The 24,696-nt window shown below is 35.4% G+C and overlaps 6 protein-coding genes and 1 long non-coding RNA gene across 10 annotated transcripts; 4 read left to right on the forward strand and 3 right to left on the reverse strand.

Annotated features, from left to right (window-relative positions):
* LOC104700196 (cellulose synthase-like protein B2) lies at positions 356-4,169 on the reverse strand. Of its 2 annotated transcripts, none has more exons than XM_010415671.2 (9): positions 3,884-4,169; positions 3,347-3,665; positions 3,070-3,195; positions 2,831-2,953; positions 2,078-2,278; positions 1,846-1,981; positions 1,545-1,726; positions 1,039-1,386; positions 356-909 (listed from the first exon to the last, which is right to left on the reverse strand). In XM_010415671.2, exons 1-9 carry the CDS (start codon positions 4,144-4,146, stop codon positions 358-360), a joined length of 2,250 nt encoding a protein of 749 aa, XP_010413973.1. In that variant the 5' UTR covers positions 4,147-4,169; the 3' UTR covers positions 356-357. The 2 variants fall into 2 exon arrangements, with proteins under 2 accessions (XP_010413973.1, XP_019082838.1); XM_019227293.1 differs by lacking the exon at positions 356-909 and having other exon boundaries at positions 1,035-1,111; positions 1,191-1,386.
* Positions 5,121-5,822, forward strand: LOC104700197. The gene is made up of 2 exons (XR_002032762.1): positions 5,121-5,396; positions 5,512-5,822. It is a non-coding gene; the product is annotated as an uncharacterized LOC104700197 (long non-coding RNA).
* LOC104704270 (putative F-box protein At2g19630) lies at positions 7,098-8,312 on the reverse strand. The gene has a single exon (XM_010420386.1). It carries the CDS (start codon positions 8,310-8,312, stop codon positions 7,098-7,100), a length of 1,215 nt encoding a protein of 404 aa, XP_010418688.1.
* Positions 12,805-13,271, forward strand: LOC109125569. Its single transcript, XM_019227447.1, has one exon. The coding sequence runs from the start codon at positions 12,831-12,833 to the stop codon at positions 13,269-13,271; it is 441 nt and encodes a 146-aa protein (XP_019082992.1). The 5' UTR covers positions 12,805-12,830.
* On the forward strand, positions 16,049-18,257 carry LOC104700198 (splicing factor 3A subunit 2-like). The gene is made up of 7 exons (XM_010415672.2): positions 16,049-16,364; positions 16,668-16,837; positions 17,080-17,156; positions 17,250-17,315; positions 17,423-17,497; positions 17,620-17,694; positions 17,823-18,257. Exons 1-7 carry the CDS (start codon positions 16,213-16,215, stop codon positions 18,036-18,038), a joined length of 831 nt encoding a protein of 276 aa, XP_010413974.1. The 5' UTR covers positions 16,049-16,212; the 3' UTR covers positions 18,039-18,257.
* LOC104700201 (condensin complex subunit 2-like) lies at positions 18,448-22,532 on the forward strand. Of its 2 annotated transcripts, none has more exons than XM_010415676.2 (13): positions 18,448-18,857; positions 18,957-19,058; positions 19,202-19,319; positions 19,717-19,781; positions 19,854-19,914; positions 20,005-20,205; positions 20,295-20,587; positions 20,687-20,831; positions 20,926-21,176; positions 21,295-21,325; positions 21,493-21,638; positions 21,748-21,858; positions 22,087-22,532. In XM_010415676.2, exons 1-13 carry the CDS (start codon positions 18,585-18,587, stop codon positions 22,291-22,293), a joined length of 2,004 nt encoding a protein of 667 aa, XP_010413978.1. In that variant the 5' UTR covers positions 18,448-18,584; the 3' UTR covers positions 22,294-22,532. The 2 variants fall into 2 exon arrangements, with proteins under 2 accessions (XP_010413978.1, XP_010413977.1); XM_010415675.2 differs by having other exon boundaries at positions 18,449-18,857; positions 20,926-21,182.
* LOC104700199 lies at positions 22,405-24,417 on the reverse strand. Of its 2 annotated transcripts, XM_010415674.2 has the most exons (4): positions 24,138-24,417; positions 23,704-23,905; positions 23,071-23,094; positions 22,405-22,925 (listed from the first exon to the last, which is right to left on the reverse strand). In XM_010415674.2, exons 2-4 carry the CDS (start codon positions 23,882-23,884, stop codon positions 22,582-22,584), a joined length of 549 nt encoding a protein of 182 aa, XP_010413976.1. In that variant the 5' UTR covers positions 23,885-23,905; positions 24,138-24,417; the 3' UTR covers positions 22,405-22,581. The 2 variants fall into 2 exon arrangements, with proteins under 2 accessions (XP_010413976.1, XP_010413975.1); XM_010415673.2 differs by lacking the exon at positions 24,138-24,417 and having other exon boundaries at positions 23,704-24,029.

Raw genomic sequence — 24,696 nt, forward strand, 5'->3', positions numbered from 1 at the left:
CCCCCCCCCACCCATGATGATTCTGAAGTAGACTATTTTTTTTTTGTTGTTGACAAATTTGTTTCCGAAAAAAAGCACTAAAAGATTTAGAACAGAACAAATGATATGTTAAATGCTGTGTGTATGTACGACTTATAAGAATGTTACAAGATTGTATTCAAATTGATATGTTTAATGCTCTCTTTAATCCGTACCTAGATGTTTCTAGAGAATAACTTTGTTTTCTAATTCACAGCTTAATTCACAGTTAATAGTTAGTTCAGGGCAAAGTCTTTTTTAGTGATACGTAAAATTGCATATTATTAATTAGGTCAATGTATAAAGTTAACTTATTTTCATAACAACCAACCCCATATATCACTTTCCCAAAGAGAAAACAACAAATAAAACAGCTAAAAAGGCAGCTTTACAAAGAGTAGACAATGGGATGCCATATTTTCCCTTCTCAAACAAACCTTTTAGAAATGGAAAGAACAAAATAACTACCAAAATACATCCACAAGCCTCTGCCAAACCCGGATTACCAAGACTATAACCCACCGAAAAAACGGCTAGAGCCGCTAGATTCACCAACACAATAAATGTGCCGGGCAAGAAATAGACTGAGCCATCAAATTCAAATTTACCTGAGTTTGGACCATCATCTTCTCCTTGAGATGGTCTAAGTCCAGATCCTTCTATAGTCTCGCTCATAGTCTTTTTAGTGATTATGAACACCGTCTTCGAGATTCCAAAAAGCTTGAGAGTGATATCAAAGATGCTAAATAACCAACTACTAGTCGCTATTATTCTCCAAAGTGACTGGGAGACCAACCACGATTGTATGGAATAACCGAGGCTCATAAATTCCCATAGAGTATAGAGAGAGTGCATCCCAAGAAGTGTGATTATTATGCCTAGACAAGCTCCCTAAATGCATACATAGAAAGAATAAAAACATTAAACTTTTCTGAATCTTAGAGTTTAATGTTTTTACTTCATGATTTAAACCAAAAATAAAAAATATTAAACTTAATAATGAGTGAGAGAGAGCGTCACCTTGGGAAACAAGACAGAGTTGTGGAGTAGGCAATAAGCAGGCAAGAGACAATAAAATAGCTCAGGGATTGACCTCAGACAAACGAGAACACAAAGATAAGCTAGTCGCTGTCGGAATCTTAATTTACGACGAAACATTCCTAGCAACGGACTTTGCTTGTTGAAAAGGACTTCCATCGATCCTGTCAACCATCGCCGCTGCTGGAGCAACGCCTCAGATACTTCTGCCGGCATAGATCCAAGAAATGCAGGTGGATTAGGAGAAACGTATGAGCTAGTCCAACCTCTCGAATGGATGTCGATACTCGTGTTCAGATCTTCAGTCATTGAATCGTATAGCCAACCAATCTGCAAGATTTATAAATAACAAAAACGCATTATATAGATATTTTGTATATTTATTTCTATGATGTAATAAAATATTATTTATTAGTATTTTGAAATAATAATAACGTATTTTTTTTAGACGATAAAGATATATGAGATTTAATTTAGAAGGGAACTACGGTTTTGCCCCAATTGGTTTGATACTCGTAATCACAATGTCCCACTTCTTGAGCCGCTTCTATGGAGTTTGTAAGGATATGTTGGGGATTTGATTTTATCTGTAATGCCTCGACCACCGATTTCACCATCTCTTTGGAATTCCCAAATCCTCTTGGCAAACTATCCGCGGCCAAAAGCTCCCCTTAATGATATAACAAAAAGTCAAGTATGTAATTAGTGAACAGAAATTAAATAAAATTGAGACAACCATTTTAAAGTAATATTGCTTTGTGAAGATTATGAATATTTTCTATTTCTTACTTGTAGCAAGAGAAGAAAGACTTCCATTGGCTTCTACATCTTCCGGCGATAAACCGTACATAACTCTTCTAGTGTGGAAGCACCCTGAGCCCAAATATATTGGTCCTTGGATTCCCGCAAGTCCTCTTACCATAAACTAATTTAACAAAGAGAAGAAAGAAAACAAGATTGATAAATAACATTGAATTGATTGAATTTTATAAGCAAAAAGTAAGGAGAGGATAAATCGTACTGATTGGAATACGGTGAGTGTGTCGGTGGTTGAATCGTAGGACTCTTGAGGGTATTGAACAAAAGCACAATGGTTTGGATTCGATGATCCTTGTAGAAATACACACATAGCTTGTCGCACAACATCGGCTTCATTTGCATACACGTCGCAGTCTACATTCAACATGTATGGTGCATTTGTCATCAAGCCTGACACTCTTACCTGTTCAAATTCATCATCTTACGCTCATCACAGATTCATTAAAATAACAACTACCAGCAACTACGATCTTCGTCATTGATAGTTGTTGAATACGGTTTGTCATAATTCTGAGAGTACACTTAAAGGCTACTGATTATAATTCATGAAAATGTATTCTAATAGGTAATGTCATCACGATCGTTTAGTTTTTACATGCATGCTTAATTAACACATCTTATATAGATATATCTAAACATAATGCATAATTACTCTTTCATTTCAAAAACTAATATGGAATATGCAATGACTATGTTTAAAAACTGATTGCAGCCATATCACATGGAACATTGTACGCATGTGCACTATATATATATAGTTGGACGCATCAAGTGATAGTTAGTAATAGGCCCTAGGGGAAGTAATCATCATATTCTAACGAAGCTCTTAACTACTAAAAGATCTTAGAGTTTAAATCATATGGAAAGTAATGATCTGAATCTAATGTATGCTTAATGAAACTGATCTCTGATCTCAACTCTGAAACTACAAAAGAGTGATCAGAAATTTAGTAACCAGAAAATTCATGGCTCCAGCTTTATAGTGATGAAGGTAATTTGGTCTTTTCTCTCTTGAAATGTATACAAAATGAGGGACCTCTGTTACGTCTCCCACACCTCCCTTATTTTCCCATATCACCTTCACATACACACATAAAACAAGAGTTCTCGTAATTGTTATAATTAACCCTTTTATTTTATGCATAACTCGTAATTAGAGTTTTTTTTTTGTTCTTTGGAAATATGAAGGAATACCTTAACTATTGTTGAATGATCATTTGGTTTTGTGTTTGAGAAAGCTTCAAAGTCATCATCTGCATCCGACCAATGGGAATCTCCGGTGGCAATTTCCACTTTGCGGCATAACTTCTCGTACTCCCTCTTTATATTATCACAAAAAGAATCAAGAAATTTCTCAATATACAACATATGAAATAACAGAGCGATCATTTAATATAAAAGCTAACTTCTTGTATTACTAGTTTTAAGAAACAAACGCAGTCGGGAAATAACAATCAAACTCGAACATTACCTTCGTCATTTGCCAATCTCTACTGAATTCAGAACCCTTTGTTGTGGCTAGCGGGTTTAAGAAATATCGAAAAGGAGCTCTAACTCTAACGTTGTATTTCTTGCAGAACGGAACCCAAATCTTTGCGAACTTAGAAGCTTCCTTGAGAGAGAAGTAAGTGAGAGGCGAGCATCCATCGTCCGACACATAGCAAGCTAGTTTATTGGTCGGGTAATTTATAGCTAACAGCGAAAGCACGGCGTTCACAACGATAATTGGCGGTTCTCGAACCGGATCCGCTGTAGGCACGAAGATATCTACCGAAGGAAGGTCATGAACCCTGAAATTAACAATTTCTAAGGCAGTTCAAAGAAATAGAAAGATAACATAGAAATAATTAATACATCTTTCTTATAATTAAAATAAGAGCTCCGTCGCAGCTAGTTAAGACTTTATACCAATTTAATAAGTTCATGTATATGATTTGTATATATGCTAATAAGAATATTTGTATATCAGTGACAATATATATGGTTTTAGTTTTACAAGAAATGGTACCTTTCATCAATTCTATCTGGATAGGTTTTAGTTTCAGCAGGACTCCATTTTATGCAGGTCGTAAGAAGCCATACGATTGAGAAACAAGATTCACAAAGGAAAGCCACAAGCCAAACGTTGTCGTTTTGGGTCATATGTAGGATTCGGTGCAAGAGAAGAGAAAAGAGAAGGCCGAGAATCGTGAGATCCGCAGCTCTTTGAAAATAGCTTTTGTATGAGATCTTTTCACAAAGAGGAGGGAGAGAAGAGCTTGATTCCGCCATGGGAGGATCGGAGCTTTCTTGTGGTTTTTTGGATATGTTTCTAAAGGTTTAAATAAATATTTGCGATATGTCTATGAATGCTTGTATAGTTGTATATATGGTGTTCTGATCTGACAAAGACTTAGACCTATATGTGGATAACTCATAAATGTGGTAAGAGTTAACAATGATTCGCTATTAAGAATAGCTTCCACCTTGATGAATTATCACGATGGACACAAGAAACCTATAGTCAAGGGCCTTGTTTCTTGTGGAAGAAGTAGTAACACGTTATGGGCGAAACGCGTAATAACTGGATTACGTATGAGGGACATGCCCTACTGTAATAACTGGGTTCTTAAGGATATGATATTGTTTCTAGTGAAAAGTTTGTTTAGTAAATAATGATGTTCATGTTTAAACGAAATGAAATTGGTTTCATGCATGTATATATTATTTGATAACTAAATAAATTCTATAGTAATTTCGAGGCTTCTAAATTTCGAATAATTAAATCATCGACTAGGTAATGGATTGATTATTTTGGATGAAAGTATGCTAATTCAAAATGATGAAATACAATATTGTATTAATATTCCAAGAAGAAAACGAAACAGTAACGTACGATACTGTTACTTGTTAAGACGAATTGTTTTCCTAGTTAGCATTTTGAAATAAGAACAAAAATATAAAGTCAAACATAACTAAATAACGAATTCATGTAAATGAAAATCTCTATAAATTAATAAGATTAACATTATGAAATTTTATTAATTTATAAAAATTTTTATTGATTAATAAAGATAAAGATAAATTATTAATTTATAAAAATATTTTTTTTGTTTTTATAGTTTTGAAAATTTTATTTTGAAAAATATCAAAAAATGTTAAGAGCATGTCCAGTGGATGATTCTTTCAGTGTTGCTCTTATCTTTGGGGTCAAAAAATAAATTAAAAATCTAATATGGGGTCCGCTAAGTGGAGAAACCTTTCTGGGGAAGGAACTTGAGCAACGCATTAGTAACGCTATGTGTCGTGGTAGGTTGATGAGTAAAAAAAAAAAAAAAAAATTCCCAATCGTCTCTCTCTTTTCTCTCTCGATCCAAAAGACGAATCAATCCCCGATTTGATTCCATCTTCGCCTTGATTTCTTCGTCCTAGTCAACTCCAGTTCCGTTTCGGATTACGCCGTACGGAGAAGTCTTCCCTTCGTTGTCTTCGTCGCGCCGGAGAAGCAAATCGGACGGAATCAGACAGAGAGATGAAGCAAAGTAAACACGAGAGAGAGTCAATTTGGCACTCTCTCATCTCCCTTCTCTCTCCTCTCTTTTCCATTCTTCTTCTTCTTCTTGCTTGAAATTCTCTTTTTATCTCCTTCTCTTACAGAAACGACGTGTAACTATGGAGATTGTTGTGTCTGCCTTTGACATTATAACCCAGGTATGTATTTTCCAATTTCAAACACTTAGTCTGTGTTTCTATATATGTTGTTCTGTAATTGTGGATTTTACTTGAGATTTTCTTTTTTGTTTTGTGTTTTTTTGATTCATGAGGATGCAAACTGTGGTATATTCCCTGTTCACACTGGGAATAGTTTTTTCCTGATAGTCATATATAATTCTTGAATGCAGACTGTCATTGAGAACACTTTGATGTTATAATTCAACTAATTATATAATTAATATTAAAATATTAAACTAATATTTCTAATTTCTAAGGGCATTATAATTTCCCTCACCAACTTCAGTTAATTTCTAAGGAAACCCCATCAGTTTACTATGTTCATTGTTTCGCTCACCAACTTCAGTTAGTTGTTGTGAGACTAGCAAAGAAACATTTTGATGTTGGCGATATTTTTTATATGATTTCTTTGTTGGTAAATGTGGTGGGAGTTTATGCAAAAGAAAAGATATGATCCGAGAGAGATAGGAAAAAGATTGAAGAAGGAATCAATAATGGTGAAATCAGTATTGGAACATGATTGAATCAAGAGGTGTCTCTTAATAGACCAGAGAATACCCTCTGGAATTCACATTATAATACTCTATTGTATGTGATTGAGCTATTCTCATGTATTGTCCAAGTGCTTGAATACATTGAGACTGAAGGTGCATTAGACTTTAAAAGACGTCAAGCATGTGGTCTCCTCGAATATTTTCATAGCTTTGATTTTGTATTTTATTTGCAAATGATGATATATCTTTTAGGACTCATGGAGAACTTTTCCATGGCGCTACGAAGAAGAGATCAAGATATTTTAAATGCTATGGATTTGGTAAACTCAACTAAAAGACAACTTCAGAAATTTAGAGATGATGGTTGAATTTCAGTTTAGAAATTGTAAAAGAAGCAAGCTCGCTGTGATGATGGTAGATCTTTGATTAGAAGTGAAAGAATTTCAGGTCATCACCACGAGCACAAAGACCTAATTTACATATGCAAACCCCAACAGCTTGATTAATTCTGGCAATACAGCTTGATTAGAACCCTAGAAAGAGTACTCTACACTTCCACGATTGTAGGAGGCCAGGCCAACCTTGAGAAAGAGTACGACCCTAAAGTTTATCTCAATGGGCTGAGACGTACGTAGTCCAACATGGAGCCCCTATAAGGTGAGATTCTTTAATCCCTAATTTTTTTTTTAAAGTAGGATTTTGAGAAACAAGTACGTAGTACGTCGTCACGTTGAACTAATGTATATGTCCTCAGTTCTTCCCAATTCATTCATCATGATCAAAGATTTTTTACCCACGAACAAGAATTTTTTAATTAATGTGTAGTTGAAAAAGAAAAAAAAAATCATGTAGAGAAGAAAACAAAACAACAATAGTTTTCTTGAAAAAACCAAAATAATGTAACCAAAAACAAACATAAAGTAGTATTATTACAAAAGTCATAAGATCCCATCCAATTGACGAGAACCAAAAGATAAAAGTAGCTTTTGGTACAAAAGATAAATAACAGAGTCTTAACTACAACAGTAGCTCAAGATTAACGTTCTCGACATGGTCTAAACAGGTGTAAACCTTACGATTCTTACCCGCTTCGAGTCCATGGAGTCCAACTCTAACGATCGTCTTTCTCTCGATATTGCAGTAGAGAAGGCATGAAGGCATCATACGTTCTATCCAGAACACAACTTCATTTGTTCGAGTCACTCCAACAAAGTGTACCTCGGTAGTTCCCACTATATCTTTCCACAAATTAGGAGGAAATAAGTATGTATGCTTCGACCATACTTGCTTTTCGGCATCTTCTAGAACCAGCAACTCAAGACTTCCATCAAAAAACCAATTAAAATCACACTCATATAAACCTAGTTTACCATTGTAGTCTATCAGATATCCATCACGCGCTGCTCCATAGACATCTTCCACGACTATAATAGACTTAAAACTTTCAGACCTTACATCAAAGGAAACTATCATGCAATCCCCTGAAGACCTATCAGTAGCTGGATAATACAAAACACCATTGATGCATATCCTTTTACGAGGCACATCATGAGATATGCGACACTCGATCATTCTCCACGAAAGTTCTCGAGTCCCTAAAGTCAGAATTTGATGCTCACCACACTCCCATGCATTTTCATAACGCCAGGTCATGGACAATACCTTGAACTGTTTATCAACTGGATCATATCCCAAATAGCTTATCACCTTAGCTCTCTTTGTCGTCAGTTTGGGTAAAGGTAAGGACTGACCGGTGCTAGGGTTACATACCACCGGCACCGTTTCCGTCCTTTCCCTTGAGATCTCCTTAGTATAAATAAGACAGACCAAGCCATGAACAGATTGACTCATTTCACAAAAAAGACCATCAAAGGAGAGCTTCATATGATAATTAGCGACTATGGGAGAAGAGTTCTCATCCGGATTTTGAGGTTGAGGGGAGGAGAAGAAACAGAACCTGCCGTGTTTTTGGAAGGCGAACAATAGCTGCGGGCGAGCCAAAGATCTGGTCAAGAACAACTCATTGAAATGGGGAAGGCGAAGTGTGGAGGCCCAGAGCTTCGATACGCAGCGACATGCAGCTACAGATTTCGCCTGCAGCCTCGAGCATATGTCGATGGTTTGATCAACTGGGATGTGTGGCGATGAGTTTTCTCGTTCGTTCTCTGGTCGTGCATTGCGTTGGGTGATGGTAAGACGATCCTCCGAGACGGTTTTTCGCCGTTTTTTCATGGCTGACGGCGACTTCGGCTCTTCTCTTTCACTTTTTCAAAGGGAATATATGACCTAATGAGTATAACCTGAAGCTTATCTAAACGACTAGAGATATATTGTAGTGCAAACTCATTTGTGACAATGGTTTGAGAAGAAGCCCATGCAAAAATGGAAAAAAAATGGCTAGCTACACGAAGTATTGGCGAATACATGGTCACACATGCCAAGTATACTATTGTATACTCAACTACACAAAGTATATGTATTACATGGTCACATGCATGAACTATATGACGTTATGCGGTCAACATCATAGACATATAATTCAGTTTCGACGTTGACTCCGGCGTTGACCAACACTTAAAAAAAAATCTAAATTAAAAAAAAAATTATTATAGTAAATTATTTATGGGTTTTCATGATTAAAAAAAAATTATTCAATATCCAAATATTTTTATATATCTCTAATATATTCATTCTTATAATTAATTACTTTTTATTTTTCAAGCTAAAGTAAATAGTTAAATAAAAATCATTTATAATTATTTTCAAGATAAAAAATTCATTTATAATAATCTTCAAGATATAAAATCATTTATAATGATTTTCAAGATATAAAACAATTTATAATTATTTTCAAGATATATATATATATATATATATATATATATATAAATATCTCATAATCAGATTATTTAATTACTACAAAATCAATAAAATTAAATTCAACTACTTTCATTAGAAAATAATATGCAAAAGATTGAATATATGACTATTTACTCTAAATTTTGCATGGTAATTGTTATAAAAAAATTTAGACACTCTTTTCTTTAAAATTTACATACTCAAAATAACATATAAACAACAAAAAATTAACAATATTTATTTTTAACATATGAACATTTTCATTTNTTTTACTTTAAAATTTACATACTCAAAATAACATATAAATAAAAAAAATAACAATATTTACTTTTAACATATGAACATTTTCTTTTTTACTCTCTTTTACATAATTACAATATGTTAAATTAATTTTTAGAAATTTTTTTGAAGGTTTGGGTTCTCTAGATATATTTAGGAAATAGATTCAAAATATCTTTAGATATTGAATTAACATATAAACAACAACAACAAAAAATTAACAATATTTACTTTTAACATATGAACATTTCATTTTTACCTTTTTTTACACAATTACAATATGTTAAATTAATTTTTAGAAATTTTTTTAAGGTTTGGGTTCTCTAGATATATTTAGGAAATATATAAAAAAATATTTAGATATTGAATAGAACATTTTTTAATTAATAAAAACCATAAATAATTTAATATAATAATTTCTTATTTTTAATTTTTAATTTGAGAAATTTTTTTTGGTCAACGCCGGAGTTAACACTGGTCTTCACCGGAATTAATCAATCAGTGTACCAGATTGTATGTTTATGATGTTGAACATGACGTCGTATAGTTCATGCATGTGACCATGTAATACATATACTTTATGTAGTTGAGTATACAATAATATAGTTAAAATGTGTGACCATGTATTCACCTATACTTCATATAGCTAGTCATTTTTTTTCTCCAAAAATTATAGATGGGCATTTTCTTTTCTTAGTGGCTCAACTAACCACCACCACTAAAAAGAATTACAAGTTCGGCCCAACTTATTATCAAGGGCGATGAAATAGCGTTTTTAATAACATTATCCTATTATAAAGATAGTGTTTCAAGGTGTTATTAATATTCTTATTTCTTGTAGTGTCCATATACTTTCATTATTCATCGTAAGTTCTTAATCATCAAAACTAAAACTAAAGATGTTTAAAAAATTTACACCAAAAAAAAAAACAACAACAAATAATGAATTTTTTAGGTGCTGATTTTATAGTAATTTGTTGTCGCGTTGGTCTTGGTGTGTCGCTGGGATTGTTTTTTGCCATTAAAATAGTATAGTTTTGCTTTTTCAAAAAAAAATATAGTACAGTTTTCAAGTCGTCAACGTTGGTCGCACGACTATAAAAAAATATGCGGTCACGCGATTATTAAAAGAATATGCAGTATTTTCTCCGTTTCAAAATAGAATATATTTTAGATATTTATTTTATGTTATAAGATACGAGGGGTTTTACAAGTTCAAATGTAAATTTAAATATATTAATAACCTTTAATTATTAATATGTTGAATCTTTTTTAACTAAATAAAATAATAATTTAATTAAAGAAAAACAAATTATCTAGGTGATATGATGAATCTTTAGAGCATGTTGAATCTTTTCTAACTAGTTGAATCTTTTACCGTAAACATTTTTAGAGCATGTGTAAAATACACCCGTTAAATTTTCCACCAATATAACATTTTTTTTTTCAAACTTTATATTGGTTGAGCATATGACCTTGAGAAAGAGTACGACCCTAAAGTTTATCTCAATGGGCTGAGACGTAGTCCAACATGTTAAATTTTCCACCAATATAAAGTTTGATCCCAAACCCCAAGAGCTTACCCTCTTAATTAGAACTTTTGTCGTCTATTATGCTCTTAATAAATTCTTGAATAGCTTAAAGAGGCCCGTAGACTATGCCATAATAGTCACTAGTCAGCCCACAAAAGACAAAACTAAACAAAAAATCCTCGAAACTCCCTCTCCTTACCTTACTCACACGGTACGTGTGTCGTTTATAGCGATCTTTTGTTACCTAAACCACAACGTGTTTGAATGCAAAGAAAACAACACCATAAGTTTAAATGGAATAAGAAAGATTAGAATCATGGAGTGTGGTTGGTCCAGAAGTTACTGCAGCAAGTAGAGAGTTTTTCATATTAGGAAAGTTACTTCCGCAGTGGAACGCCACCACTTAGGTACTCATTCCGAAGTCTGATAATGCCTCTACCACTTCTGAATTCAGGCCTATTTCATGCTTAAATACGCTGTACAAGGTTATTGCCAAGCTGCTAACCTCCAGGCTCCAGACTTTGCTGTCAACCGTCATATCCTCTTCCCAGGCTGCGTTTTTGCCAAGAAGATTGCTTACCGAAAATGTTCTGCTTGCTATAGAAATGGTTCAAGGTTATAATTGGAAAAACATCTCGCCCCATGCGATGTTAAAAGTTGATTTAAGGAAAGCTTTTGACTCCGTCAGATGGGACTTCATCTTAGCAGCTATGAGAGCCCTTGCCATACCTGAGCGCTTCATCAATTGGGTCCATCAATGTTTCTCCACTCCAACGTTCACGATTTCTATCAATGGTACTAACGAAGGCTATTTCAAAAGTTCAAAAGGCTTAAGGCAAGGACACCCTCTGTCTCCTTACCTCTTTGTCTTAGCAATAGAAGTCTTTTCTAAACTGTTGCACTCCAGGTTTGCCTTAGGATACATTCGTTATCACCCGAATGCCTTAGACCTCTCTCTATCCCACCTAATGTTTGCAGATGATGTCATGATCTTCTTTGACGGGGGAGCTCCTCCTTGCATGGTATCTGCGAAACCCTCGACGATTTTGCGTCATGGTCTGGTTTAAGAGTGAACAAAGACAAAAGCCAATTTTTCCATGCGGGTGTAGAGTTATCTGAATGCGACACAATGGCTGCTTATGGCTTTCCTTCGGGCACCCTACCAATCAGGTATTTGGGCCTTCCACTTATGTCCACGAAACTCCGCATTGCTGAATATGAACCGCTCCTGGAGAAAATTTCAAAAAGATTCAGGTCTTGGTCGACCAAATCTTTATCCTTTGCGGGTCCGGTTCAACTCATATCCTCAGTTATATATGGGACCATTAACTTCTGGATGACCACTTTCATTCTACCAAAAGGGTGCTTAAAGATAATCGAAAGCCTTTATTCTAGATATCTCTGGTCTGGAAACATTGATGAAGCCAAAAGTGCAAAGGTATCATGGACCTCCTTATGCCTACCTAAAGCCGAAGGTGGCCTGGGATTGAGGAGTCTGGTTGATTGGAATAAAACTCTCTGCTTAAGGCTGGTATGGCTGCTCTTTGACCAGAACGACTCTCTGTGGGCAAACTGGCACCGCCACCATCATATTAGGAACAAATCATTATGGGACGTTGTTGCAGCGCCAAATGATCCCTGGATATGGAAAATGCTTCTGCATTTAAGGCCCTTAGCTGAACAATTTGTGAGAAGCAATGTTGGGAACGGTTTGAAAACCTCCTTCTGACACGACAACTGGACAGGTGAGGGCCCGTTGATCAAAAGAATGGGAGACTTCGGTGCTACACCCTTAAGCATCCCATTAACCGCTAAAGTGGCGGATTCTCACAACGCCTTTGGATGGAGACTCCCCTTGTCGAGACACCAGCCGGCTAGGGCCATTCTAGACATTATGAACTCCCAAACTGCGCCGTCCAGGGATCTAACTGACGATTCTTATATGTGGTTTGTTGGTGACATACAGTGTCTCGGTATCTCTTCAGCTAGGACCTAGGAAGCCCTAAGACCTCGCGATGCTGAACAGGACTGGGCTGCATCTGTCTGGTTCAAAGGAGCTATCCCTAAACAGGCCTTACAGATGTGGGTCACACATCTCGACAGGCTGCCCACACGACAAAGGCTTGCTTCTTGGGGACAGATCCAATCCTCCGAATGCTGTCTCTGCACCATTGCTACGGAATCCCGCGACCATCTGTTTTTGGCTTGTGAGTTCTCCTCCCAACTCTGGATCATGGTCTTCACAAGACTCTGTCCCCAACAGCGTCTATTCAGCTCGTGGGCAGAATTGCTCTCCTGGACTCGACTTTCCTCTACTACAGCACCAACTCTCCTCCGGAAGCTCGCAACACAAGTGGTAGTATACAACATATGGCGTCAGCGAAACAACGTTCTTCACAACTCCGTGCTCCTGTCGTCACAAGTAGTCTTCAAGTGGATTGATCGTGAACTCCGCAACATTATCACCACAAGAATGCATATAAAGCGTTGGCGTAAGCTTATGCTTTTATGGATCCGTTAACACCCCGAAATTGTTCTTAATAGCCTTGTTTTTATTTTTTGCCTTGGCTACTTTACTTAGGTTGTAAACCTCAACATTCATTTATTAATGATACTAGGTATGGAGCCCCCGCCGTAACGCAGGGAACTCATTTTAGTAAAATTTTTTAATTAAATTTATTTATTAAACTATTGAGATTCTTAAACTATTAAATAAAATTTTCAAAAACATACAATTTTTTTAAAAATTCTTTATATTTTATTTGAAAAATATACTTAAAAATTAATCTTACATTCACATCTAATTAAATAAATAATTATCAATGCTACACAGTACACTCATCAAGTTAAACAAAATTTTACGATTAACTGCCATGAGATTACATTGCAGTCGTGTCATTTCGTTCGCTTTTATTCGTAACCTTTCGTTCGCATCTTTTCATTGTAACTTTTTATCTGTGTCTTTTCATAATAACTTTTCGTAAATATTTTTTAATTTCTGAAAAAATGAATAAATGCAATTTACAGTCGTGTCTTCTCTTCTTAATCTTACAGTCATATTTTTGTATATTTTATGAACCATTACAACTTGTTCTCTTGTTGTCAAATATGATATGTAAATAATTATATTTTTAAATTTCTTTCTTTTTGTTTTGTTTTAAACGATAAAATTATGAATACATTGTGTAAGACACTATAAATTTCTTTAATAATCATATAATAAATTACAAATATTAAAATTATTAATTGAGGATCATTCTTAATATGACATAATGCTTTGTTTAAATTCATTTAAATTAATTATTTTTATCCTTTTTAGCATAACTGAAACATATTTCTATTTCCAAAATCAATAGTTAAAACTTATAACAATAATATTTAGAGGGGAAAAATAATAGTTAAAACTTATAACAATAATATTTAGGTGTATGATTTAGCATCACAATGTGCGCGTCTAAGGAAGATGGTCAGCCAAGGACGATCGGGTTCATTGCTCTCACACGCTTCTCTTTTTGTTTGGCAGTCAGAATCCAAAACCTTTTCAAACTTTTAAAATATTTCATATTCAGTATATTTGTTGTTAAGATTTCAATTTGAGTGTATTATGACTAGAACTAAATATACAAATTCCCTTAACCTATATAAAGTAGATAAGTCTTTGTCGTCAAGATAGTTTATTGGACAATCATCTCAACTGTCAATTTTTCTGTTGATCACCGGTTTTCCATCTCCCAATAAACTGAATATTCCCAACTGTAGAAAATATAATAGAACGAATTTTAATATTTTATTTTTACCTTGATATTTCATAATCAGATATTTTTTTAAGAAATAAAAATATAGAAATCCATCTTGTTTTCTATAATACAATTAGTTTTCTAATTAAAAAGCATGGAGTAGACAAATATATACTTGTGACAAAAAAAAACCAAAACGAGCCAATATGCTCTCATATTCTGAAAACCCAACTTGAACCACATTTTTTAACAGCTAAAAACCAAAATTTCGGTTTGGATTCATACCAATAGAATGATAACCCTCAATGAATAGATTTTTAAAGAGAGTATCTTAAGATTACTTAAACAAAAACAAAAAAATATTTAAATATATTTTAGTATTGTAGACACAACCATAAATATCAAATTTACCAAAAAATTGCAACGATTCATAAGATAAATCAAAAGTTTTAATGGTTCATTAAATAAACAAAATTTGTCGTGGTGTAATTAAAAGGTTGCAACAATTCATTTTAAATATATTTTAGTTATTTAAAACTAATAAATAATAATTTATGAATAGTTTATCCAAGTAATGTGATCTGAAATATTAATTATACCAATATTGTTTTAATATATGTTTTAATATATTAAAATTAATAATTTATGAAGATGTATACTTAGAGACTGAATACAATTAAATATTTCAACGATTAACAAAATATATTAAACTGCAGTAAATTTTTCACAGTGATGAAACGTCATTTCTAACAAATTCTGTTTTAACTAATACAAATATAAAAACAAAAAAATTGAATACAATGATGAGAAGTTATTTATATATAGATTTATAAAGATGTGAAAATTTGAATAAACACAACTGTTTGTAAAAGACACAACTCTATATTCAACATACGCAACTTTTGAGAGAGACACAACTATAAAAAATTTCTGTCAAAAATATAAAATTCTCTTATAACTGATACAAACTAAAGAAAATTTGAATACAATGATGATAAGTTATTTATATATAGATTTCTAAATATGTGAACATTTGAATAGACACAACTGTTTGTAAAACTCTATATTCAACAGACGGAACTTTTTAGAGAGACACAACTGTAAAATTCTGTCAAAAATATAAAATAAAGAAAATTTGAATACAATGATGAGAAGTCATTTATATATAAATGTATAAAGATGCGAACATTTGAATAGATATAACTGTTTGTAAAAGACACAACTCAACATTTAACAGACGCAATTTTTTAGAGAGATGCAACCGTTGAAATTTTCTGTCAAAGAAATATATATACATATTTTATGAAAAGATACGATGAAAAATCGCAACTGTTAGTATTTATTCAGATTGTTATTATTATATAGATTAACATGCTTAGCAAAAAAGAAAGATTAGAACTGGAAATTAGCGATGATTTCTTTTTTTTTTTTTTTGTTAAATGGAGTTTCGTTTTTAGGAAAAAAAGTCAAAAGCATCACATTTTTTTTGTTTGATATAGAAGCAGACATGGGCCAAGATATTGGGCCTTAAACTGTCATCAGCCGACAATAGGGTCTCTGATGAACCGCCCATCTTCATTCTATGTAGCGAACCAAATCTCCAGGAATTGCCAATTCCCGAGGATTCTCTCAGTCTCAGCAATCGAGAGAGAGAGAGAGAGAGAGCAAGAGATAGCGAGGATTTTGGGAGCGAGCGTGAAAAGTAGATTGAAGTATTAGAAAGCTATGGATAGAGAATGGGGTTCGAAGCCTGGAAGTGGAGGCGCCGCCTCCGGCCAAAACGAGGCTATAGATCGCCGTGAGCGTCTCCGTCGTCTTGCTCTTGAAACCATTGACCTCGCTAAAGATCCCTATTTCATGCGAAATCATCTTGGAAGGTACGACGTTTCTACTCGGCGTTTCTATGTATATGTTCCTTGTGTTTATGTAGAGATGCCCCGCGCATAGACACGAGTAGCAGTATCATTTCGTGGATGGTTAACTAGGAAATAAATAATTTGCTAATTTGAATTTGGCAGTTCATTTACATTCTTGTTCTGATATATGTATTTGCTAGTGTGTATCCATTTGTGTGCATGACGTATTAGTTCTGGTGTTTAATTTGATTGGTGATTTTAAAATTAGGGTTTTATAGATGTCACTGATTTGTTCTCTTTGGTTTTGTCTTATATGTTGTGAAGCTATGAGTGTAAACTATGTCTAACGCTGCATAACAACGAAGGAAACTATTTGGCGCATACTCAAGGTAAGAGGCATCAGACCAACTTGGCAAAGAGAGCTGCTCGGGAGGCTAAGGAAGCTCCTACTCAGCCGCAGCCACTCAAGCGTAAAGTCTCAGTTCGCAAAACAGGTATATGTTTGATTTACTTTTTCTATATTCTCATTGTGTATGCTAAATCTGCCTAGGCCTGGAATTGGATATAATGGGAAAGTGATGCTCTAGAAGTCATTTATTGTTATTATTAAGGACCTCTGTACAAACCTATGTAATTGCAGGATTGTATGTCTTTGCTATTGAGTACATAGGTTTTGCGTAATTGATTGCTTTAAAGGTTCTGTTAGTAACTCCATTTTTTATGTATGGTCTTGCAGTTAAAATTGGTAGACCAGGGTACCGGGTTACGAAGCAGTACGATCCCGAGCTACAACAAAGATCTCTTCTGTTCCAGGTAAGCATCTAACTGTTATTGTTGAACTTTATTCATCATCATTAGAGACTTGAATCTCACTGTTTCTGTTCTCGCGTCAACCTTGTTTTGCAGATTGAATATCCTGAGATAGAGGATAACTTAAAGCCAAGACATCGTTTCATGTCATCTTATGAGCAGGTGGGTGTTACAACTCCTTGTCTATGTGTCTCATAAACTTTTCTTTTACTTCATTGGCGTTCCATTCTGAATAGTTTTCTTTCTTATCTTTTAATTTTTGTGTGCAGAAAGTTCAACCTTATGACAAGAGATATCAATACCTTCTATTTGCAGCTGAACCATATGAAATCATAGCTTTCAAGGTATGTTTATTTTCTCAATTCGTGACATATCTACATTCTACAAGTCATCTGGGATTGCTCTCAACATATCTTAGTCGACTTGTTTGCTGATAATCGATGGTTGTGTTTCACATGGGTTTCAGGTTCCTAGCACAGAGGTTGATAAATCAACCCCAAAGTTTTTCTCTCACTGGGATCCAGACTCCAAGATGTTTACTGTAAGTGCTTGCTATCATAATTCTCACAAACCCATAAGCTTGGTTTGTTCTTCCTCTGAGATTGAATAAGTTTTGTGTTTTTGGATTAATCAAAATACTGACAAAGAAACTTTGTAATAATAAAACAGCTGCAGGTGTATTTCAAACCTACCAAGCCAGAACCAATCAAGCCTCAGTCGGCTGTTGGAGCCAATGGTCTTCCACCACCACCACCGCCGCCGCCTCAAGGTCAACCGCCACCACCTCCTCCATCTGGTGCACTACCACCGCCACCACCTCCAATGGCTAATAATGGTTTCAGGCCTATGCCACCACCTGGAGGTTTCGGACATCCTAACATGTGAAAGTGTAACCAGCGAAAGCAGTCTAAAAACACACAGTACTATGATCCATGGTTTTATATCATAAGAGAGTGTGCTCTTTGACTGAAAAATATCAAAATATGTTTTGACATGGCTTCTCAAAGCTGATCTCTCTACAGATGTATTAACTCTCTAGATTACTTTTATGAGTTTAGCTTTGATAGGTTTGAATTCCGTTAAATATACAATTGTCATTTGTCATATCGGTTAAGCTCATAACCAAGTTTCAACCGGAATTGTCAATTCGAAGACCGGGCATAATATAAATTTGAAACGTTTCTGACGGGATTCCCTGGCTCCCTTACGATAGAGGCGGGGTTAATTTTGTATTTTCATATTCAACAGTTGTCACTGAAATTCAAAAAGTAAAGAAGAGGGAAAAAAAAAAAAAAAAAAAAATCCCTAATTCCCAAATTACTTTTGAATTCTCTCGGATCCACACAAAGCTCTGTTGAAACCCAACGGACGCATTTTCGTCGTCCTTGAAGCGTTCGAGCCATATAGAAGAAGCCGCCGAGAAGTTCTGTAATGGATGAGTCATTAACTCCAAACCCTAAGCAAAGGCTGCCTGCTGCATCGATGGCGACTCGAATCCCGGCGCCGACGAGTCCCTTCTTCTTGGGGTCTAACGACGATAGGTTGGAACGGGAACAAGCTCGCGCCGCTAGAGCTGCTGCTAGCCGTCGTAGGTCTGTCCTTTTCGCTCGTGGTCCGCAGCCTGAGCAAGAGTCAGATCCGTGTTTTGACAAACAGCAAATTCTCGAGTTGTTTCAGAATTGTATCAAATTGGCCAGTGAAAACGTAAGCGAACTGTCTTCTTAACGATTTTTTTAAGGATTTATTATTATCATTTTTTTTTTAATGGTGTTTTGTGGGTTTTTTTGTGTGTGTGTTAAATAGAAAATTAATCAAAAGAATACGTGGGAGTTGAATTTGATCGACCATCTTTGTGAGATTATCAAAGTTGAAGATGAGAACAATGCTGAGACAAATTTTCAGAAGGTAAGCTTTTGATTTCATTCTTCTTTGGCTCTTTTTTTTTGTAAATCGTGTGTAAGACTTTTAAGAATTCACAATAAATCGAAAAAGAGAGACTGAGAGTTCAGAATCATGTTTAAGAGATATTTGTGTTCGTTTCGAGGCAGGCAAGTTGCACTCTTGAAGCTGGAGTTAAGATTTACTCAATGAGGGTAGACTCTGTTCATTCAGAGGCATACAAGGTCTTGGGTGGAATTACTCGTGCTGGCCAAGATGACAGCCGAGGTATCGATCTCTTACACACAAATGTCTTTAGCATTTAGTTAAATTTGCAAGTCAAACCTTTGTAACAGACAACAAATATCCCTTTTTTCATGTTTTTGGAGATGTTAATACACTGATTTGGTTACTTTGGTTTGCCAAATTAGTCTTGGGATTTTATGAGATATATATATATATATATATATATATATATATATATATATGAATATGTTTCTTAGTGTTTGACTTCTATATGAGAATCTACGTTACTGTTGATTGATTATAAAAGGAGACAATTATTGGCTACGCAGTGCATTAAATCTTTATGTTTCTTCAGCTCTAATTTCTAAAGAAGGTACTGCAAGTAAAGTTATATCTTATGTTCTTTCCTTTTTCTTCTGTTGTTTCTTCACGAACCTAGATAATGAGGATGCTGCTGGTGCTGTAGGAAATGAGACTAACCAAAAGAAACAGGCAGAGAAAAAGGTAGTTCGAACAGAAATCCCGGTTCTGGTTATAGTTGATGAAACTACTTACTGATGAGTTTCGAACTTGCAGTTATCGCCTTTATCTACACTCGAACCATCCTTTGATGCCCTTAATGTGAAGAAGTTCGATGGTAGTTGCTTAACTTAACGTAACTCCTTTTGCTAGGCTGTGAAAAGTAAGTTTTGTATGACTATGGTATGTCCTTTTTTTTTTCTATCAGTGGCATTTGCTGTGGATCCCCTTTATCATCAAACTTCAGCACAGTTTGATGAAGGTGGAGCAAAGGGTCTACTGCTAAACAACTTAGGAGTCTATGGAGGATGTCAAGTTCTATTTGATTCACAAGAACTCCCTGGAAAGCTTGTTTCGTCTGCAAAGCAGCATGATAAATCAGAAACAATTGATCTATCCTTTGCTAAAGGTCTGGCTTTATTGGCTGATATGCCCTGCTGTATCATTGTACATGTTTTGCTGCATTATTTGTCTCTAATGTCGTGGTTAAATTTGTAGAATGTGTGGAGCAAATGGTGCTAAACATGCGAAATAAGGATGAGATTGTACCTTCTCTTCAGGCTATAATCAATCAATTCGATGAAGAAAATCAAAGACAACCTGATACGTTTTCTTGTGGTCAGACGACCGAGTCTTTTGATATTTCACATACTAATGAAGCTAGCTATGCCGACGATGATGAAGGAAATGATAACTTTGGAACTTCTTTTGATTATGAGGGGCAGTCTGGTGATGTTGATGAAAACTTTGGCCTCAATGATGCAGAACCAACATATTCATATTTTCACGAGGTTATTATTACCATCACTCTTCTAATTTTCACTTGTTTACAATGAGGTTTCTTTGGTACTGAAAAGTGAAAACCTGATGCTGATGTTTTCACTTTGCAGGAAGTTGAACCAGCCTCACTGCAAGACCTGGATTCAGATGACAGATTTGAGAATGTTGATGACTATCTCTTCTTGTCGTTGGGAATAACATCTAAGCAAAATTCTTGGGCAGGTCCTGATCACTGGAAGTATCGGAAAACAAAAGGTATGTGCTTATATCTCCACTTTCAAGCAACAGCACAGGCCTCCTTGATTATCTAGTTTCTCTTGGGGGTCCCATTATCTGGACTCTTTTGCAGGTCCAGGTGATCATGCTGCTTCAGAAAACAAATCTTCTCCACCAGCGAAGAAAACCAGGAAGAAAAAGCAAGCAGAGCCTGTACTAGATTTTACAAAAGTTTTGGAGGAAGAAATGCCTGATATCTTTGCCCCTCCAAAAAACCCGAAGTCTTTACTTCTCCCAGCAAGTAGAGCTCTTTGTCAAACAAAGCTTCCAGAGGATTGTCATTATCAACCTGAGAATCTAATAAAGCTATTTCTACTACCGAATGTGATGGTATGGCTTTACTAAACTCAGATCCAGTCACTATATTGCTATTGTTTTTTATATATTTTCTTTCTCCATTGAGTATCATCTTTTCTGAAGTTAATCTTCTGAACGGTTACAGTGCCTTGGGAGGAGAAAAAGAAAATGCTCAGGTACAATTCCAGTCATTATTTTACTTGTCACTTGTGGTTTATGAGGCATTTTCCAGTGACTTTGTTATATTTACTGATATAGAATTTCTTTCGCAAAGAAATTGGTTTTTCAACAAATTACCTCGGAAAGCTGTTTTTACACTTGTTTTGTTATGTGCATATTCCAGGTGAAAATTCAAAGCAGCAGTTTGATGATTATGAACATGCGGATTCCTGGGGAGATGATAATGTATATGATGATGGCCCATTTGATAATGGAAATGATCAAAGTGATGTAGAAGATACTAACTCATTGATCTCTCAGCCACGGCAGGTATGAATATTGATCTATATGGTTATGCCCTTACAACTCATTTCAAAGTAGCTATATGTGGCTAGCACTGAAACATTATTGTAATTGTCCTACACAATTCATGCTCTAGGTCAACAAAATTGAGGTCCAATACGATAAAGCTTCAAAACAAGTTGATGTGCAAGTGCTAAAGGAAACTCTTTGGGAGTGTCTTCAAGAATCTCCTGAACCACCAATTCAGGTTCAACTAACATAAATATAGTTCCTGCTTTCTTTATGCATGATCCCATGTCCACTCTATAAAACTCTCTTATTAGCTCTGGGACACATAATTGTAATTCACATTGGTCATCTTTTGTCAAGATATACATGTTTAGTGCACAATTTAATATACTTCCACACCCTAAATATAGCATCTTCTTCTGTTGTAGCATTATTTATTAACTTGACAGATATGTGATTGTGGCAGGATGAAGAACACCAACAAGGACCACTTGAAAGTAGATCTTTCAAAGAGCTACTGGCTAGCTTTCCCGATGATTGCCAAGCGGCTGGTTCCACCCAAGACATCTCACCACATCTATGTTTCATCTGTTTGCTGCATTTGGCGAATGAGCACAATCTCAGCCTCGTTGGCTCTCAAGCCTTGGATGATCTAACAATACACCTTGCCTGAGTGAAGAGAGACCAAGAAGAACAGCCGAGTGTTTCAAGAGCTCCTTGAGCTTAATGCTAAGCGTAATAAGTTTATGTTTGTAGTTCAATGTAATGACTTGATTGTGTGTAGTTACTTTGTTCAAAATCCATTAATCGTTTGTTGTTTTGGTACAATGTTTCCGTTCCATCTGAATGATTTATCTCCATCAGAGAACTAAAATACAATTAAGTATAAATCAAATTCACAGTTACACTGAACCTCAAACTCTCTTTCGTGTGATAAGAAAACAAAAGCTTGGGTGTGCCCTTAAGAAACCTGAACGCTGCTTTTGGATTTAACAGTCGACTTGGCTCCATCTTTGTATCCTTTCTGACGAGCTCTTAGTTCCCACATTGAAGTCAGCTTCTTCTGCTCCACAAGTGCTTTTTCCGACTTCTCTCTTGCTTCTTCACAAGTCTCCATACCTGAGTTACACTTATCTGCCTCCTTTTGGTAAGATGATGTTACCTTCTTGGCCTCAAGCAGACCTGTGTCTACTCGTTTGTGTTTCTCCATCGATGCTGCTTCACGTTGCTTCAGTTCCTCTGTTAAGAGTTCGGCATAGTTCTTCTCCGTGTCTTCGTTCACCTCTGGATCACGCTTTGCACAATCTGCACATCAAAAAGAACAAGATGTTCTTAATAGACTCGTATACTAAGAATAGATTCAAGAATATTCTTCCGAAAATGACAGGAACCATCTAATTATAGCAAGTGACTCTTAAAAACTGATGAATCCAATGTCATAGAAACTCACCGGCGAATGAACCATTGCTGAGTCCTGCAATAAAAACGAAAACAAGTAAACAGTATTAGGCGTTTTGTTTTTGGTATCCTCCGAAAAATACACAGGACAGTAGTATCAACTACCATACATTTATTAGAGTGAATCATATAAATTCGATATCACCACGATAGCCACAACAAGTAAACCACACTACAAGTCATACCTCAAAGACTCAAACTTGGTAACTAATTTGTTAAAACTAAGAACTGTAACCTACAAACTTCAAATCTCTATGATCCAAACTATAGCCTCAGAGATCACAAACTGATCATTGATTACTTATCAAGCCAAATAATTGAAGATCACTGTGTTGTTTCTAATGATCAGATTATGATCTCAAGAGCCACAATTTTTGTAGATCTACACAACAAAACATAGCTAGCACAATAGTCTATCTGCATTGAGATTTCAAACTCAATCCCTCCCTAATCAAGCTAAAGCATGCGATCTGGCAACTCAAGCACCAGAAGAAACAAAACTTAAAACCAACTGCTAACAATACAAGTTACAAAAAGGTACTAACTTTGCTCAATTTCTCAGCGTAAATCTGTAAACTTTAGAGGCGATCAAGCAAGATCCAATCAAGGGCAATAATGAAATTACCTTTGGGGATGGTGAGAAGAGGCAACGAAGAGCAATCACAGACGCAAGCAGAGCAAGAAGTGGCTGAAACAGCCAAAGCTTCCGTGAGGTGCCAGTAGAGCGGCGGACCAAGTATGTAACCAATCATGCACATCGCCAGTAAAGCTAGTCCCACTTTCAACGCCGCCGTGTGCTTCGCCATAGCAGAAGAGATCTGATCTATCTGGGTTTTTACAAAAGATTCCAAATTTGTACTGGGATTTAGCTGTTGCAGAGTAATGAGATTTGGGATTTTTAAGACTCTGATGGACTCTCTTGCACTCAAATTATGGTGTCGGTGGTTTTTAAAACAAGTTTCTTCTATATTTTAGGTAAAAGACCATAAAAAAAAATGTTTACTTTGTCTATTTTTACTCAGTGATGTTTTTGACTTTTACAAATATTAATGTTCTTACTCCGTTGAATCTAGAAGCCGTGTAGAGAAGACCTTGTGTCTGTTGATTGTTGAGGACGAGTCTTCAGGAGGATACTATTTTGCTATTTTGCTAAGAGATGAAAAGATGACCAGAAGAAACAAGACTCAGTCTTATGAAGGATACTTCACTCCTAGTCTTGAAAGGTGATTTGTTTGGTAATGGTACCGATGAGGCGCCGAAAAGAAAGACTCGATATAGGAATTGGAGATATGGCAAACCAGTGAGAAAACAAAAACCTCTACAAGATACCTATAATACCACAACTGGTAGAGAAGTGTTACCTAGGTCCTAGACCTTCACTTCGATGGTCTCTCGACTTCAGGTCGCTTTTTTCTACAAGTCCTATTGGGTAAACCAAGTAAGAAGAAGGCAAAACAAGAACTTCCCAACAGTAACATCAGAAAGGCTTTATTCTCTTCTCCAAACTTTATCTAAAGAACATGTAATTTTTTTTATCTAAATACACCTATTCCTACTGTTATTTGTCACTGCTGCTGGCCTGCTGCCTCAATTGCTTTTGTTTTCCAGATTAGCTGCT

This window comes from Camelina sativa, chromosome 7, assembly GCF_000633955.1.
Source record: "Camelina sativa cultivar DH55 chromosome 7, Cs, whole genome shotgun sequence".
Classification (NCBI taxonomy): domain Eukaryota; kingdom Viridiplantae; phylum Streptophyta; class Magnoliopsida; order Brassicales; family Brassicaceae; genus Camelina; species Camelina sativa.